This window comes from Lycium ferocissimum, chromosome 10 (genome assembly GCF_029784015.1).
Source record: "Lycium ferocissimum isolate CSIRO_LF1 chromosome 10, AGI_CSIRO_Lferr_CH_V1, whole genome shotgun sequence".
Classification (NCBI taxonomy): domain Eukaryota; kingdom Viridiplantae; phylum Streptophyta; class Magnoliopsida; order Solanales; family Solanaceae; genus Lycium; species Lycium ferocissimum.
The window spans coordinates 916,542-932,780 of record NC_081351.1 but is presented as its reverse complement, the minus strand read 5'-3'; the positions used below and the strand labels follow the sequence as shown (position 1 = coordinate 932,780).

General features: G+C 34.9%; 2 protein-coding genes across 4 annotated transcripts; both read left to right on the top strand.

Annotated features, from left to right (window-relative positions):
* Positions 1-1,417: 1,417 nt before the first annotated feature.
* Positions 1,418-7,024, top strand: LOC132035396 (uncharacterized). Of its 3 annotated transcripts, none has more exons than XM_059425654.1 (3): positions 1,418-1,678; positions 4,797-5,722; positions 6,496-7,024. In XM_059425654.1, exons 2-3 carry the CDS (start codon positions 4,821-4,823, stop codon positions 6,743-6,745), a joined length of 1,152 nt encoding a protein of 383 aa, XP_059281637.1. In that variant the 5' UTR covers positions 1,418-1,678; positions 4,797-4,820; the 3' UTR covers positions 6,746-7,024. The 3 variants fall into 3 exon arrangements, with proteins under 3 accessions (XP_059281637.1, XP_059281638.1, XP_059281636.1); XM_059425655.1 differs by lacking the exon at positions 1,418-1,678 and adding an exon at positions 4,398-4,682 and having other exon boundaries at positions 4,797-5,694; XM_059425653.1 differs by lacking the exon at positions 1,418-1,678 and adding an exon at positions 4,398-4,682.
* A 1,728-nt stretch (positions 7,025-8,752) lies between these two features.
* Positions 8,753-12,573, top strand: LOC132034527 (putative methylesterase 11, chloroplastic). Its single transcript, XM_059424937.1, has 5 exons — positions 8,753-9,496; positions 10,668-10,904; positions 11,008-11,151; positions 11,292-11,423; positions 12,075-12,573. The coding sequence occupies exons 1-5, from the start codon at positions 9,119-9,121 to the stop codon at positions 12,351-12,353; spliced, it is 1,170 nt and encodes a 389-aa protein (XP_059280920.1). The 5' UTR covers positions 8,753-9,118; the 3' UTR covers positions 12,354-12,573.
* Positions 12,574-16,239: the final 3,666 nt, after the last annotated feature.

Below are 16,239 nucleotides of genomic sequence, written 5' to 3'. Positions count from 1 at the left end.
ATAACGTCTGCTTCGGATCTGGTCCGGTCTTATAATGTTATTCCACTATTAATTATCTGGTGTGACTTTCCCTTGTAATTTGACTCCGGATTCAACCGGGACTTCTTACTCGTATTGAATGTTGTAATTGGAAGTGTTTCATCTTCCTCCGCCACGTGTCCTATTGCCATCTTGCCACGTGCCAGGCCATATTTTACCATGTATACAAAAATCTCATATAAAATATAAATTTTTAAACAGTTATAAAATACTACAAAAACAATTGAAGAATTCATGACCCAAAATGTTTCAACAATTCTAATGCTAATCACTCGATTATTTCTCTTACGCAATGATTACTCCTTCCGTATCAATTTATGTAGCACGGTTGGAATTTCGAGAGTGAATTTTTTTGATCGAAATTTTTCGTATGCCTTTTAAATATTTTAAGTTGTTAATTTTTGATTTATAGTACTTTTTACGTACTTTAAAAATATATATAATTTTATTTTAAAAAAAATTAGAGCTTCTATATCCGAATTTACGATTAAAGTTTAGAAATTTGAATTTCGAAATTATAATTGTGGCATATAAAATGGGACAGAGGGAGTAATATCCAGCACAAAATATTACATCCACGTATCCATATTTTAATTTACATCTGCATAGTCAACTTTTTTTTTTTAGAACAGTGTTTATACACACGATATACAATATCATACACTTACCGTAAACAATATATCAACCTTGTATAAAAGTGTATAATAACGTATAAGAAGACCATTTTGGGTAAAATTAGAAAAATGGGCCATTGCAAATAAAGAACATTGTTGTCCCCTAAAAATAAAATAATTACCCGCTCATACCCCTCTTACTTTCAAGCCCCTGAAAATTATTTACCCGAAATGCCCCCAAAATTATGATACCAACATGGTATTTAAATATACTGAGATGGTATCATATTCATTTATTCAAAAGACACACTTTTCTAAAAAAAAACCTCTATGATACCATCATTTTATATACATATACTAATACTATGATGGTATCGCGGAGGACTGCTTCAGTCCTTCGATTAGACACTCTTCAGTCCTCGGTGATACCATTATGGTATATAAATATACTAAGACGATATCATGGAGGACTGCTTCAGTCCTTCTCTTAATCCTGCATGATTAAATCATGATATATAAATATACCGCGATGGTATCATGAACGAAAGATTTTAGTCCAGGGGGTATTCAGGTTAATATTCTCTGAGAGTTGGGTAAGAAGCGAAATTAGTTTAGGAGGGCACATAATCGGATAAATATTTTTACATTTTAAAGATATTTTGTATTGTTTTCTCTAAATATTTTCTCTAAATAGACATAGAGTGTTATTTTCCCTAATATAAAATCAAATGTAGAGCACGTGAGGAAGATGTTAGTTATAAGGGGGCGCCAAACATAACTGAAGTTCGTTATTCAAAGAATAATGACAGTGATGACTCCGAACCCCACTCTTTGCCCTCCCAACTTTTCCTCCATTAAAAAATAACCCAAAAAAAATAAAAATAAACTTTTTTTGCTCTTTTGGATCCTTCGATAAATTCATAATATTCCACCCAATTTTAAGGAAATTATGAACCCCAAGAAAGAATTATAGAAGTTGAAGAAGGATCACGAGAGAAAAATAGAATCTAAAATTCACTTACTAGGTAAAATATTTTAATTCAGACAATACACAATTTCTTACTTATTGGTCAATCGGGTTCTGCCTAGGTCTTTCTTTATTTGTGTTAAAATTGGATTCTTGATTTACTAATTAGGTGAAATGTTTTAATTCAAACAAATCCCACATTACAATACTCATTTTCCTACTTATTGATCAATAGGGTTCTGTCTAAAGCTTTCACATTTGGGTTAAAATTAGATTCTTGATTCACTAAATTAGGTGAAATGTTTAATGCAAACAAATCCCACATCAAAAAGTTCATTTTCTTACTTATTGGTAAATAGGGTTCTGCATAAATCTTTCTTATGTGGGTTAAAATTAGATTCTTGATTCACTAATTAGTGAAATCTTTTAATTTCAGATAAATCAATTCTTGTCTGACTTTTTTTGTCCTGCTTTCTCTTGAGTCGGGAGTCTTTCGGAAACAGCCTAACTCCAAGGTGGGGTAAGGTCTGCGTACACTCTACCCTCCACAACCCCATTTGTGGGAATGCACTGGGTATGTTATTGTTGTTTTAATTCAGATAAATCCCATATCAAAATTTTCATTTTCTTACTTATTAGTCAATGGGGTTCTGCCTAAATCTTTCTTATTTGGGTTAAAATTAGATTCTTGATTCACTAAATTAGGTGACATGTTTTAATTCAGATAAATCCCACATCAAAATTTTCATTTTCTTGCTTCTTTGGTCAATAAGGTTTTGGCTAAAGTTTTCATTTTTGGGTTAAACCTTGAATATTTCACTTATTAGGTAAGATGTTTTAATTTTAGACAAATCCCAGATATCTTGTTTTGCAGTCATTAGCCTCTGGCCTAAAGCCTCCACTTTTTTAGGTTATTTAACTGACATTAATCTTGCTGATAATTGTGATTTCTAGTTGTTTTATTTTTTTTTAATTTTTTATTATTATAGGGAAGCTTTATAAGGAGGCTCCATTTTATAGGAGGGCATTGGCATCAAACTGCTGTGTGCATAAGGTAGTGATTTTGTATTACTGATTAGTTTGTGAGCGATGATTTTCATTTCTTAATTGACTTATTTTGTGTGTTTGAAAACTGATTTTTGTTGCAGTAAAACAGAAGAAAAAATGGACTTAATTTGGATTTAGCCAAGATTAGGACGTAATGGAAGCGAAAGATCTATGAAGTAGATATTAACTAATTGGATTAAGAGTGCTAGTTGTTGTTGTCTCACTTACATTTAGTCTAGTCGCAGGATAAATGTAAGGTTAGTGAACCTCTAGCTTAATAGAATCTTAAATTTTGCAATAATCCGACAGATTATTTCACAGTGCTGAAATGACCCGGGATTCATATATCCGAACCCAATTATTTGGGATGGAGAAGCAGCTGATTGAAATAGAAAAATTTGATAGAATAAGCAGATAAGTATTATGAGATGTTTCTGTCCTTACTTGGTTACACTTTCTAGGAGCATTAGAAAGTTTAGGTCTGGATAAAGAAAGGTAGTCATGGTACAGCTTGGATTAGAAAAGGTAACACATTAAAATATATAAAAAAAAATGGGCAGCTCGGTGCACGAAGCATCCCCCGTTCATGCAAGATCTAGGCAAGGGTCGCAACCCAAAGGGGTGTGATGTAGGCAGCCTACCTTGACGCAAGTATCAAGTGGCTGATTCCATGACTCGAAGCTGTGACCATAACTCCAAGGTTCCTCTTCATAACACATTAAAATTTATAACCAATTTTGTAAGACAGCATTCCAGTATAGGAGGCCGAGTAAACATGCAAACTTTATGCCATGGGTCTTTCTAAACAAAGTTCACTTCCAAGTGCATTCTATTATGTTTGATTGTCAAGTCCTGGATCAAAATTTTCATTTTTTTGTTTTATGGTCATTAGCTTTGGCCTAAATCTTAGATTTTTGGGTAGATTTACATTCATGCCTCTTGTTGCTCATCATGATTTGCTAATTTCGAGAAACTTTTAGTGGGTGGTTGTAGATTCTGAGTTGGCCAAAGGGTGAAATATCCGGTTCCACTTCCGGCAATATTCATTTAAATTGTAGGAAACTAATGGCACTAGATGGAATTTCCATTAGGTAATGATCTGTGTTACAGATCATTGTTTGGAGATGATTTCCATTTCGTAAATGACTTCTGATCGTTAGATTTTATTTCAGTAAAATTAAAAAAAAAATGTAGATAGATGTAAAAGAGAAGCTTCTATCCATTCCTTCTTTCAACTTTCTTTTTATGTGACCGACCAAATGGAAGCATCCGGAGCTTTAGGACAAGAATATAAGCAGGTAGTAATGGTAGATTGTGAATTAATAATATGATCACATATTGAACTTAAAGCTTCTTGAATCTTTTTTTGTGAATAAAGACATTAGCACGGTCTAGCTAGTAGGCCAAGTAATTAAACCTGCAAACCTTGTTTCATGAGTCTTCTAATGAAGTTCACTCCATGAAGAGTCAGATGGAGCCTTTGTACAATAAGTTTAATTGATCTCACCACTCAAAATATGGATATGTGTGTCTATAGGTATGAAAAATGACTCAAATTTTGACAAATTTTAAATTTTGAACCCATAATTTAATAAGCACAATAAGTTCAGTCTAAAAGCCTTAGAGATTGATTCTGTCAAGCTTAAATCCTAGATCTGCCTCTCATGTGCATTCTATTTTCTACTTAACCTAGGAATAAGCAATCATTGAGAGACGGGAGTTTGACCTAGGTACTTCTTTTTGAGCCCGTTTGGATTGGCTTATAAGCTGTTTTCAGCTTTTTTGAGTGTTTGGCTGGCCAGCTTAAAGTCATTTTGTGCTTAAAATAAGCTCAAAAAAATAATTGGACCCATTTAACTTAATTTATCTAAAGCAGCTTATAAGCTGAAAACAGCTTATAAGCCAAAAAAAATAAGTTGGACTACCCCAACTTATTTTTTTCAGCTTATAAGCTGCAAACAGCTTTAAGTTATAAGCCAATCCAAACGGGCTCTTTGCATGATATGGTGCTCGTGGTGAGCGTTACATTGTTTCCTCAACCGATAACTTAATCTCATCTCTAATCCTTTTCTTATATTAACATTGACTGGACGCTGTTTGCATCTAAACAAGTTGATGGTTTTCTGCAGGTGAATTTTAGCTTTAATCCAGTCATGGGCCCTAAATATGAAATTGGAACCCGTAATCATTCTCGAACAGATGCAGTGGTTACTAAAAATGAACATGAGGCCAGTTCACCAATAATCTTTCTCCTGGATTCTGAACATGAGAGTGAAAGTAGAACAAGCTTGGGTTCTATCTTAAATGAAAGTGCTTCAGGGTCAAGTAAGAGTTCAGAACTTTCTTGTTCCATGTTTTCATCCTCGTCCGGTTATTCCTCGGATCATTTCATACTAGTGAATCCAAAAATAGCATCCAACTCTATCTCATTAAAAATACCATCTTCTAAATTTCTTCCGGATGACAAATTGGAATTGAATACATTAACAAGCTCTGCCTCGGAGGTTTTAGACATCACTGATGAATCATTATTGACAACCGTGCCAAGCACAAAATGTCCTTCTATCCAAGTGATGGAGAGGCAAGGAGGTTACGATCCCAACAGAGTTCCGTCTTCCATTTTCGAAAGTAAATCTTCAACACCTAATGAATGGAGTGCTGCCTCTGACGAGTCATTATTTAGTATCAACGTCAGTCTTTCGAGGGATCATAATTCTCGCGAACTAAGCAGGTGTGTGGAATTGGACAGATGTGAAGAACTTAGTAAGTCTGGCGAGCTAATTAGCTTTGGGCACTTACCAGCTGTAAAAGAAGAACATATGGAAACGAGCTTCGATGCAAAAAGAGGTGTGGTTACTGGAAACAACTTTATTGAAACAGGAACGCAACATAAACCAATTAAGAAAGAAGTCCATTTTGAAGGGGAAACAAAATTAAGAGGGAACAGGGACTTCTCAATTGCTGTGGGCCATTCCGAAGGAAACGGAGGGTTTAGAGACTCCTACAGCGCCCCTCACCATTCCGATGGTAATGATAAGTCTTTAGCTTCTCCAATGTGAGTACCAGTTCCTATCTTTTTTGCTATACAGTAAAAGAAACCATTCTTAATTATTAATTAATTAATTAGTTGTTTAGCTCATGTACATGTTTGTCCCTGCACTTTCCAAATCACACATAGCATCTCGCGTTCATTAATTATCACGCGGACGTGCATTTAGTTTTGTATAGAGGGAGAGTTACTCTAACTTTTCATTTGTAAAACTGTGTTTCAGCCTCATGTCTTCAACTCTACATGAAAACTTATTGGTGATTTTAGTGTTTAACTCCAGACCTGATTATACCAAATAATTCTGCAAAGCATTGAATGAAACCTGCGAATAAGCAAAAACCACGCAGTTCAGTTTGAGTGGTCCAAGTGAATGCTTTATTGCTATACTTTTGCATAACAAAACCTGTCTCCTCAGCATTCTATAAATGTGTGTATATGGTATCTGTACACACACACATGCATTGATGTTACTACTTTAACTGTACCCACAGAGATTTTTGTCTCTCTTTTTGTACAGTTTTTAATTTCCCCTCCCTCATCCAGTAGGTCTTTTATGAAAGTGTGTTTTAAGGCTATGTTTGGATTGAGTATTTGCAGGTTTCTTTGTTCACTTATTAACATCTCATACGCAAGGTGTTTTTTGGATTCTGTTGCACTTGAGTTCCAAACAACGTATTAATTTCTTTTGCTATCTTACGGAAGATCTTATTTCTTCCCAGATAAATGGAGCTCGCAATCATGTATTTTAGTGTTTACGGAGTCTAAATTGTTTATTGCAGAGATAAAAAGTCCGCAGAACCTTTTTGCCATGTTGTTTATTACACAAAAAAGAAGTCTAGATGGCCGTTATGCTTCTATTCCCATTGTAGCTGCGGGTCGTGTTGCTCTAGATGGCCAAGCTGTTGTTGTAAGAGTGCAAGTTGCTTGTCTTGTAAGTGGTCAAGCTGGATATGTTTCTCTTGTAAGTGGTTAAGCTGGTCTTGTTGTTTCCATAAGTGGCCAAGCAAACAGGGCTGCTGCTGCAAATGATCAAGATACTACCTTTCTTATCCAACTTGGCCCAGCAGAACTGTAGTGACGGAGTCAGGATTTTCACCAAGGAGATTCATTGTCTACTATACATACATAAAAACAGATTTTGACATGGATTTTGACCTTGTATATAAAGTGTGATTTTTGGCTAAGGGGGTTCAGCCCCTGCGCAAAAGCATAACTAAGGCGGGTATTACTTCTGGTCGAATCGTGTATATACATATATAACTTTTAAAGATACATATATACATATAATAAAATCGCACTTGTTTAGAATGAGTCCTCTGGCTCCTGGATTCCCCTTTGTAGCCAAAATGCACTGTTTCAGAGCAATTGGTTGCTGGTGACATTGTAAATGGATATAAATAATTTTGACCTTGTATATACAGTGTAATGTAATGTCCCGATGAAGAGGATTTGGATGAACCCCTTGCGCTCCCTGGCTTTATGATAGTCGATCACTCACTGAACAATATTTGATTTCTTGATCTTTCTAGTGTACATTTTAGGTGATTGGGTTTACATATCATATCTTGCCTCAGAAGACTTGGTCCACTGTGCATTCATTTCTTTCCTCTATTAACTTAGGAGAAGAAGAAGTGGAAAGAGAAGCTATATGGAGATACTAATTTAGGACAAAGTTGGGAAGTATGTAAATTATTCAAATGGAGCTTATCCCTTTACTTGCTATTTTTGTATATTAAACAGATTGTTGATTGCTAAGTTATTTAACTACTGATATGTTATGCTGGGTTAGTACTTTTAACTCTGTATTTTAAGAGTGATATAGTTCTAAAATAGCAACTTGATGTAGCATATTTCTTGTGAAAAGGGACTAAAAGGCGCATTTTAATTTAGTCAAATTTTGAATATGCTTAATCCGAAACTGTGATGACTAAAATCAAATTTTATCAATATAATAGCTAATAGACCAGAAATGTATCATCCCAAATTTACAGTATCAAACAATAGCCACTTTTCTTGATAGATTCAATACACTAATACTTGATTTATTTAACATGTTGTAACAGGTTAATTATCATTTTTATCAGGTTATCAATTAATACTTATAAATTTATCTGTAATTACCTTCTTAGTGACGTGATTGTGTAAATTATTATTACATAATCTGCACATAGAACTTTAAAATTCAACATTTCATAGTCAAACTAGTATTTACAAATATTAAAACTCATTATATTTATTTTTTGGTTTTTTAGTATTCGTTTTGAGACCCAACTAATCTAGATTCGCATAAAAAAAATCACTTTAGCGGTAAAATGCCCCTTGCCAAAGATGACTTCATCTAAAACTCAAACCCAAGACCTTTAATTAAGGATAAATGAGTACACAATAACTTTTTTGTGGTGAAACTCGTGCTTGCACATATGATATATTGATTAATGTAGTAGTTGGACTTTTCTTATAAAATCTTTCTGGGGCAATTAGCACTTTTAGTTCCTCAAATATCAATAAATTTGAATTTTGATCCTTGTAATTTCTGGTCAAGCACATTTTCAGTTTCAATTAATTAATATGTACATCTTTTAGTTCCTCTAACTGTGAATCTTCTCAAATTTCTTTAATCACTAAGAACCAAATGGTCAAATAATCGATGTATTATTTTAATTTTTTTAATTTTTGCTTCATATTTTAGGATAATATAATTCTAAAAATAGTCTAAAGATCACATATCTCTTATAAAAATGGAGCAAAAACACACATTTTAGCTAATTGAATGTTAAATGTTTAACCAAATATTATAAAGTTCAAAAGCCAAAATTTACCAATAAAAGTGCAATTACACCTATTTCCTAATTGTAAGGTCAACATTGTACTGCTCCACAGTAGGAACCATTTTCTCCTCGTGCGACTATTTCTACATTGACTTCAACTTTCAACTCCTTCACAGCCCCTTCCAAATCATTGTTCCAATTGACCAAATAGTTTCTTGGAAGTTTCTCTTCTCAAACATATAGTATAACCATTCATGTTGAAAACCATCTCTCTCATTAAACGTACAAAGAAAATAGGAAACAATAATAGAGCGAATTCATCATAGATTACTCCACCACGAGTTTGTAAAAACACGCTGAGTCAATTGTCAATCTCCGATTCAAAGCTGACCAGTAGAATGTACAAAGAAAGTAGGAGGCAATAATAGAGCGAATCCGTCAGAGCGTACTCCACCACCAACTGCCAAAGCACGCTAAGTCAGTCGTCAATCTCCAATCCAAAGCAGACTAGTACAACACACAAAGAAACTAGGAGGCAATAATAGAGCGAATCGTCAGAAAGTATTCTAATACGAGCTGTCAAAACGCTCTCAGTCAATCGTCAATCTTCGGCCCAAAGCTAACCAATACAACCATGGGGAATTCATTGGCATGTTTCTCTCAAAATCAAGCTACCAAAAGAAGCAAAACAAGATCATCATCAAATAGTCTTCCTCCATGTTTTTCTAACTCAACTAGCCAAAGATTGGATAAAATACATCCAAAGGAGACTAGTACTAGTACTCCTAGTATTGATCATGATTATATAAAAGAACAAGCTCGAGTGGCTGCAGCTTTGCTTCTCCAACACCATCAGCAAAATGGAACACTCACTCAGTTTGAACGTTCAGTTTCTCTAAGGGACCCTTTAGCATTTTCTAAGAAGCAAAAAAGGATTATTCCAAGAAGCTCAAGTTCTCGTCCGAGGTTATTGTCTGATTCTCTGCCCCAACACTTGGAGATTCCTAATCAGGTATTGCTACTAATTTCTTGCCCTCAAATTCTATAATAGTTTATACTTTTTATTTCATAAACAAGAGGATTAATATAATACTCCCTTTGTCCGTTTATGTAACACATTTTTCTTTTCGATCTAACTTAAAAGAAATGCCACTTTGCTATATTTACTATTCATTACTCCATCTGTTTCGGTTTATATGACACACTTTTTTCTTACTTTACCCAAAAAAGAACGGCACAATTCAAAACAATTAACATTATACTTTTCATTTTATCCTTAATAAGAAATTTTATAGTCATACAAATGTTATGGTGTTTAAGACCAAAAGTTATGTTATGACATTTTTAGACCATAAGTTCCAAAGTTTTAATTTCTTCTTTAAATTTCGTATCGATTCAAAATATGTGACATAAATTGGAACGTAGAGAATAACAATTTTCAATTTTAAACTTCTCATTTTACGTTTAATGAAATGATTTATATCCACAAAAATGTCTAAAACATGTTTTAGATCACAAACTTCAAAAGCCCTTATTTCTTTCTTAAATTTCGTACCCAATCAAATATCATCACGTAAATTGGAACGAAGGGAGTAGATATCTATCAATTGTTCTCATGAAGTAGCAACCTTCAGTAGTTCTTTTTAATATTAAAGACTTGTTTAAGTCTTAATAGATTGGAATTACATGTTTACTAAGAACTCACAGAGAAGCATTATTTAATTAGTATGCTAAAATACTTAAACCCCAAAAACTAATTCAATTCATTACCCTAAGGAGTGCTGTTTTTTTAGCTTTAGAGTAGACAAATGGCAGCTTCTTCATTTTCAAAACAGAGGCTAAATTGCAAATTAGCGTACAAGAAATTTAAAAAATGATGTTTTAAAGTAATTGCGCATAATTTATTTACAAATCAATACACTCATAAGAATATACAAATGTTAATATTGTACTTTTTCTCATTCTCGTTAAGTGAGCAATCTTGTCATTGTCCAAATAGTTATACTTTTATTGTTTGGCTCATTAACTTTTGTTGTAATTTCCAATAAAGATAATATAACTGTTACCTCTTCTTTGAAACAAATTAATTACTAATCTAAAGAGTAAGGATCGATTCCCTACAAGATTCTAATTAGTACTCTCTTTGTTTTATATGTTAAGTGACATGTTTTTTACCTTCTCAGGATACAGAACTTGGCAATTTAGAGACCAACCATTTTGTTCTTGTCCATGGAGGCGGTTTTGGTGCTTGGTGTTGGTACAAAACTACAACACTACTCAAGGAAAATGGATATCAAGTTGATGCTATAGATTTAACTGGTTCTGGTGCTCATTCTTTTGACTCCAACAACATTACCACATTGGCCGAATACGTGAAACCCCTCACTGATTTCCTTGACAAGCTCCCCGATGGCAATAAGGTTCGATCAATTGTACCTTGACTCATTCCAAATAAGAATTTTGTTGGTGCTTTCTCCAACTTAAATGTTGAAAGGCATGCTAATTGGTTTTTTCTTGATGCAGGTTATCTTGGTTGGCCACGATATTGGAGGTGCTTGTGTTTCTTATGCAATGGAGTTGCATCGATCAAAAGTCTTTAAGGTGGTTTTTATTGCTGCAGCAATGTTGAAGAATGGACAAAGCGTACTCGATATGTTCTCGATGCAGGTTGGTTATTGCATATTATAACTTTTGCAAGAACTGGTTTTGAAGGTTTAAGTTTCATTTGTACTTTCGCAAACCTAGTAAGAACAAGTAATTCAATATTCAATAGACATGACAGTGTTTAATTGCTTATGTTTGTGCAGACTGGCGCGGACGATCTTTGCCAGCGTTCTCAAAAATTTCTTTATGCAAATGGCAAGAATCATCATCCAACTGCAATCGATTTCGACAAATCATTGTTGAAAGATGTCTTGTTCAATCAAACCACTGCTAAGGTATTGTTGTAATCAACACAGTTGAACAGAGTCTTATTCTTGTAGTCATCATTCATTAACATTGTAGAATAGAGTTTTTTCTTGTCGGCGGCGGAGCTAGTGTACTAAGTATGGGTTCGGACAAAAGCAACTTTGCTTAGATCTTGTATTGGTATCAGAAAGTTCATCAAATATGCATAAATATTTAATTGCGAACCCAATAACTAAGACGAGCTATGGATCAGGTGGCAAGTTCGTAACCCATAAATTTCAAATCTAGCTCCGCCTCTGTTTGTTGTAGTCATCAACATTGTAGAACATAATTTTTTCAATTCTCAATAGCTATTTGAGAAATTGACATAAATAGCCGCCCACCAAATTAATAGCCAGCAAATAGATATTTTTTGTATATTAATGTATACTCCAATATACAAAAAATATAAATTTTTGATACATAATAGTGCATATTTTTGATATATTTGGCTAGCGAATGTAATATTTTTGTTGACCGGTCAAATGTGTAACTTGTCCTAGTTTTTTCTTATAGTCATCAGCATTGTAAAAAGAGTTTCTTCTTATGGTCCTCCACATTATAAAGCAGAGTTTTTTGCGTTCCAAGTTGTTAAGTTGCACTAGAGAAAGACATTTTTGACACTTTCTCTTGATTTTCAGGATGTTGAATTAGCATCAGTATTATTGAGGCCAATCCCCTTTGCACCACTAACAGAGAAGATTTCCCTTTCTGCAACAAATTATGGTTCTATCCCGAGATTCTACGTAAAAACGTTCGAAGATTTTGCGATTCCAGTGTCCCTTCAGGAGGCTATGATAGATTCGAATCCTCCCGAACAAGTTTTCCAGATGAAAGGCTCAGATCATTCGCCATTTCTGTCTAAACCTCAAGCACTACACAAGATTTTAGTGGAAATTTCAAAGATTCATCTAAAATGAACTCTGTAAAATCATGCAACAAAAGATGGACCTCAGCACGTGATGTTTTTTCAAGACAATGTCCTACTACATATGTACATATATAATCATTGGCCATTCATTACAAGGAGGCTCTCCTTTTATGTTTTGATTCTTATTTCATTATTTTCTTGTTAGAAAAGAGAGAAAAGTTTCATTGTTATGATATACGATCGAATGCGTTAAATTTCTACATCAGAAAGCCATCTTGATTTAAGATAAATATTCTCACATGTGGTTTAGCTAAATGATTCAGCATGGCAACAATAAAGCAATTAACCCGTATACATCATGCTACAGTGATGACTTCCTGGGGATTTAGTAAAATAATGACGTTTCTTTCTTTGTATACGGCTAAATAACTTCATAATCTGGCCAACTCTTTTACTGTAAAATATAGTGATGACTTCCCGGGGACTTAGTATAATAATGACCTTTCACTCTGGAACCTCATTAGAAGATGACCCTGAAATCTTAATGTGCGTGCCACATTAACAATGTGACGGTATTTTCTTTCGATTCTTCCATCCTGTTGTGGTGTCCCTGTGCAAGATGTTTGAAAAAGAATTCCATATTCGAAGAAGTAATTCTTCACACATGTGAGTTCAGTTCCGTTATCACTTCTAACTATCTTCACCTTCTTACCAAATTGCCTATCTACCAAGGCAAAGAAATTTTTCAAGGTTGGGACACTTCTTTCTTATTGATTAAGAGAAAAATACATACGGCTTGCAAACGATCATCTACAATAGTCAAAAAATATGAAGCACCAGAAGATGAAAGGGTTCTATATGGTCCCCATAAATCACAATGAATCATATCAAATATATCCGAAGCTATATTATAACACTTCTTGTTTGCTTTGCCCTTTGGCATACATCACATTCTTTATCTAATCTAATTCTACTCTCTTTTAGGCCTAATACCGTAATAGACTTCGTAACTTGTGCTGAAGGATGACGTAAGCATTTGTGCCAACGATCGAACCAATCGACTGCCTCCGCCTTCATAGCTCGTATCCACAGCACATTCCGGATGGACACTCACCCGTTCGAAGCAGCTTCCTCTTGGTGGGGTCCTGTATAGAACACATAATTTTGTTAAAATTTACATCACAATTTAAATGATCAACAAGTTGTGACACATAATCAATTTGAATGTCAAATCCAGATCATAAAGGACATCCTTCAACCAAATCCTATTATTTAGCTTGATTGTTCCTTCTCTCATGACCACCGAGTTACTTCCATCCGGAAGCCCAACCAAACACTTAGGAATGTCCCGTTGATCGCTCAGTTCCTCCGAATTATTTGTCACATGGTTGGTAGCTCCGGAGTCAATGATCCAGGATAAGTTTTTGGTCTTACTGTCCATCTTGCCATTTGGGTTTATTCCTTGAGGATTTAACACGTGATTCATAGTCTTCCGGATCTCTTCGCTCAAATTGTGAGGTCCTGTCCCGCCTGTGTTCACCTATCCTATCTCTGTCTGAGCTCTTTCCCTGGCAACTACTGCGTTAGCCCGGTAGTTGCCTCTTCCACGCCAGGATCTCGGTCCACCCCTTGCTGTTGCTGCTGTCCTCTTTCTCTTCCTTCGGTTTTTTCATCTCCTTTTTTATTTCCTGGCCCCCAATTCGGATAGCCAATTAGTTGACAACATTCGTCCAGGACTTGTCCGGATCTCTTACAGTGTGTGCAGAATGCACCCTCGTTTTCCCCTTCACTTTGGTCACTGTAAGGGTTTCTCTCTTGCATGGAAAAAGCCATGGTTTCACTATGGTCCTCCGTTTTTCGTGTGATTCCTCTCACACGCTCTTCTTGCACTAGCTTCGAGTAGACCTAGTTTAATGATGGCAAAGGTTCCTGGGCCAATATGCTCGACCTCACTATTCTATACATTGCTTTATCCAATCCTATAAGGAAAATATGTACTTTTTCTTCTTCTCTTTTAGTTTCTAGGACCGTCCCTAGATTGCACGTGCACTTTCCACACTTGCAAGTCGGAATCTGTTCGTAGTTTGCCAATTCCTCCCACAACTTAGTGAGCCTTCCATATTAATCCACTAAGGTCCTTCCCTTCTGCTTGCACTCCGCGAGTTGGTCCTTAAGTTGTTGCATCCGAGGGTCGTTGATAATGGCGAACCATTCTCGGATGCTCGTCCACAATTCTTCCGCTTCCTCTTTATGCGAAATCATTGAGTTAAGCATTGGTTCTATGGTGTTGCGAATCCACGACACTAATATTGAGTTTATAGTCCACCAATCTTCCAAATCTGGCGACTCTGCATCCGGCTTCTTGATACGAAGCCAAATTTCTTCCTAGCTCTTGGGGTTGTCCTCATGGATCTAGCCCATTCTTCATAATTTTCACCCTTCAATTGGACTTGTGTCACCACAATTCCAGGGTTATCATTCAACGTAATGTCATAAGCAGAGATTGTTTTTCTTTGGGGTTTGTTTTCTTCACCGGCGATTCCTTTGCTTTTAGCGCCGTTCTCTTTCTCCGTCACTTGTCATTGTTTTAGGGTTTATGTGTTCTTTCTAGCGTGACTCTGATACCATGTTAAATTTAAGACAGAGACGAAATTTAGAGAGACAGAATAATGGGGGAATTCTTTCTGTTTTTCATTCATCATGATGACCTCCTTATAGACAACTAAGGTTTCTCTTTGCCCTAATCTAATAAGGTAACTCATTCTAAAAGAACTAAAATCCCATTTTACCATAATTACAAATTCACCATAAATAACTATTACAATTATATTAGAATAAGATTCCTACCGACCTAAGAATTTTACCGACACACTGTCGTGTCCGGACCAACTGATCCGGTCACATTCGGTCTGAATATATATGATCGAATGCGTTAAATTTCTACATCAGAAAGCCATGTTGATTTAAGATAAAGATTCTCACTCATGATTCAGCTACATGATTCAGCATGGCAACAATAATGCAATTAACCCGTTTACATCATGCTATAGTGATGAGTTCCAGGGGACTCGGTATAATAATGACGTTTCTTTCTTTGTATACGGCTATAACTTCATAATCTTGGCCAACTCTTTCACTGTAAAATATAGGCCTTCATTGGCTTGCACCAAACTTTGTTCGACATACCAACACGTGTAGCTAATGCCCCCAGGGAGTCATCACTATATCATATGACTGTCAATTTTGAAAAATCTAATCTGATGTTGATCTCTACAAACTTTTGGATTCTTCCGTTTGTATGGTTTCTCTGAAGGGAATATTTTGAGTGTCACTTTTAAGTTTTAATGATGCACGAAATCAGGACAAATATATAGATCAAGAATCGTCAAATGGCAATATAAGCAAATATGAAATATGCGTAAAAAGATTTTGTACACACATTGTGTTATAGAAGTAATGAATATCAACATGTTTTATAATCCAAAAAAGAAAAAAACGTAGGACTTGTTTATTTGCTAAAATATTGCACAAAATCTATCTAGTAACTGTCATGAATTTGGTGAAGAAAGAATGAAAAAAAGAGTCAAATTTGCAAATTACAATCAGAAAAGTGAAAACTCAATATAAAATCTTTAGATTCTAAACTTATTTGTGGCCTTCTTGTCATCCTTAATTTTAATTACGGAAAAGGGCCAAAAATACCCTCAAACTATTGAAAATATATAATAAAAATACCTCCATCCACCTTTCAAAAAAAACTTAGCCAATACTATATCATGAAATGTTATTGTAAAATACTTATATACCTATTAGGTCTAAAATACCATATCACTAAGAATCTTTTCATTAAACACGTGTCATTTTTCTATTGTTTGGCTTATAAAATTAATTAAACTAATTAATTTTGCAATATTGTGGATAGCCCCCCCCCCCCG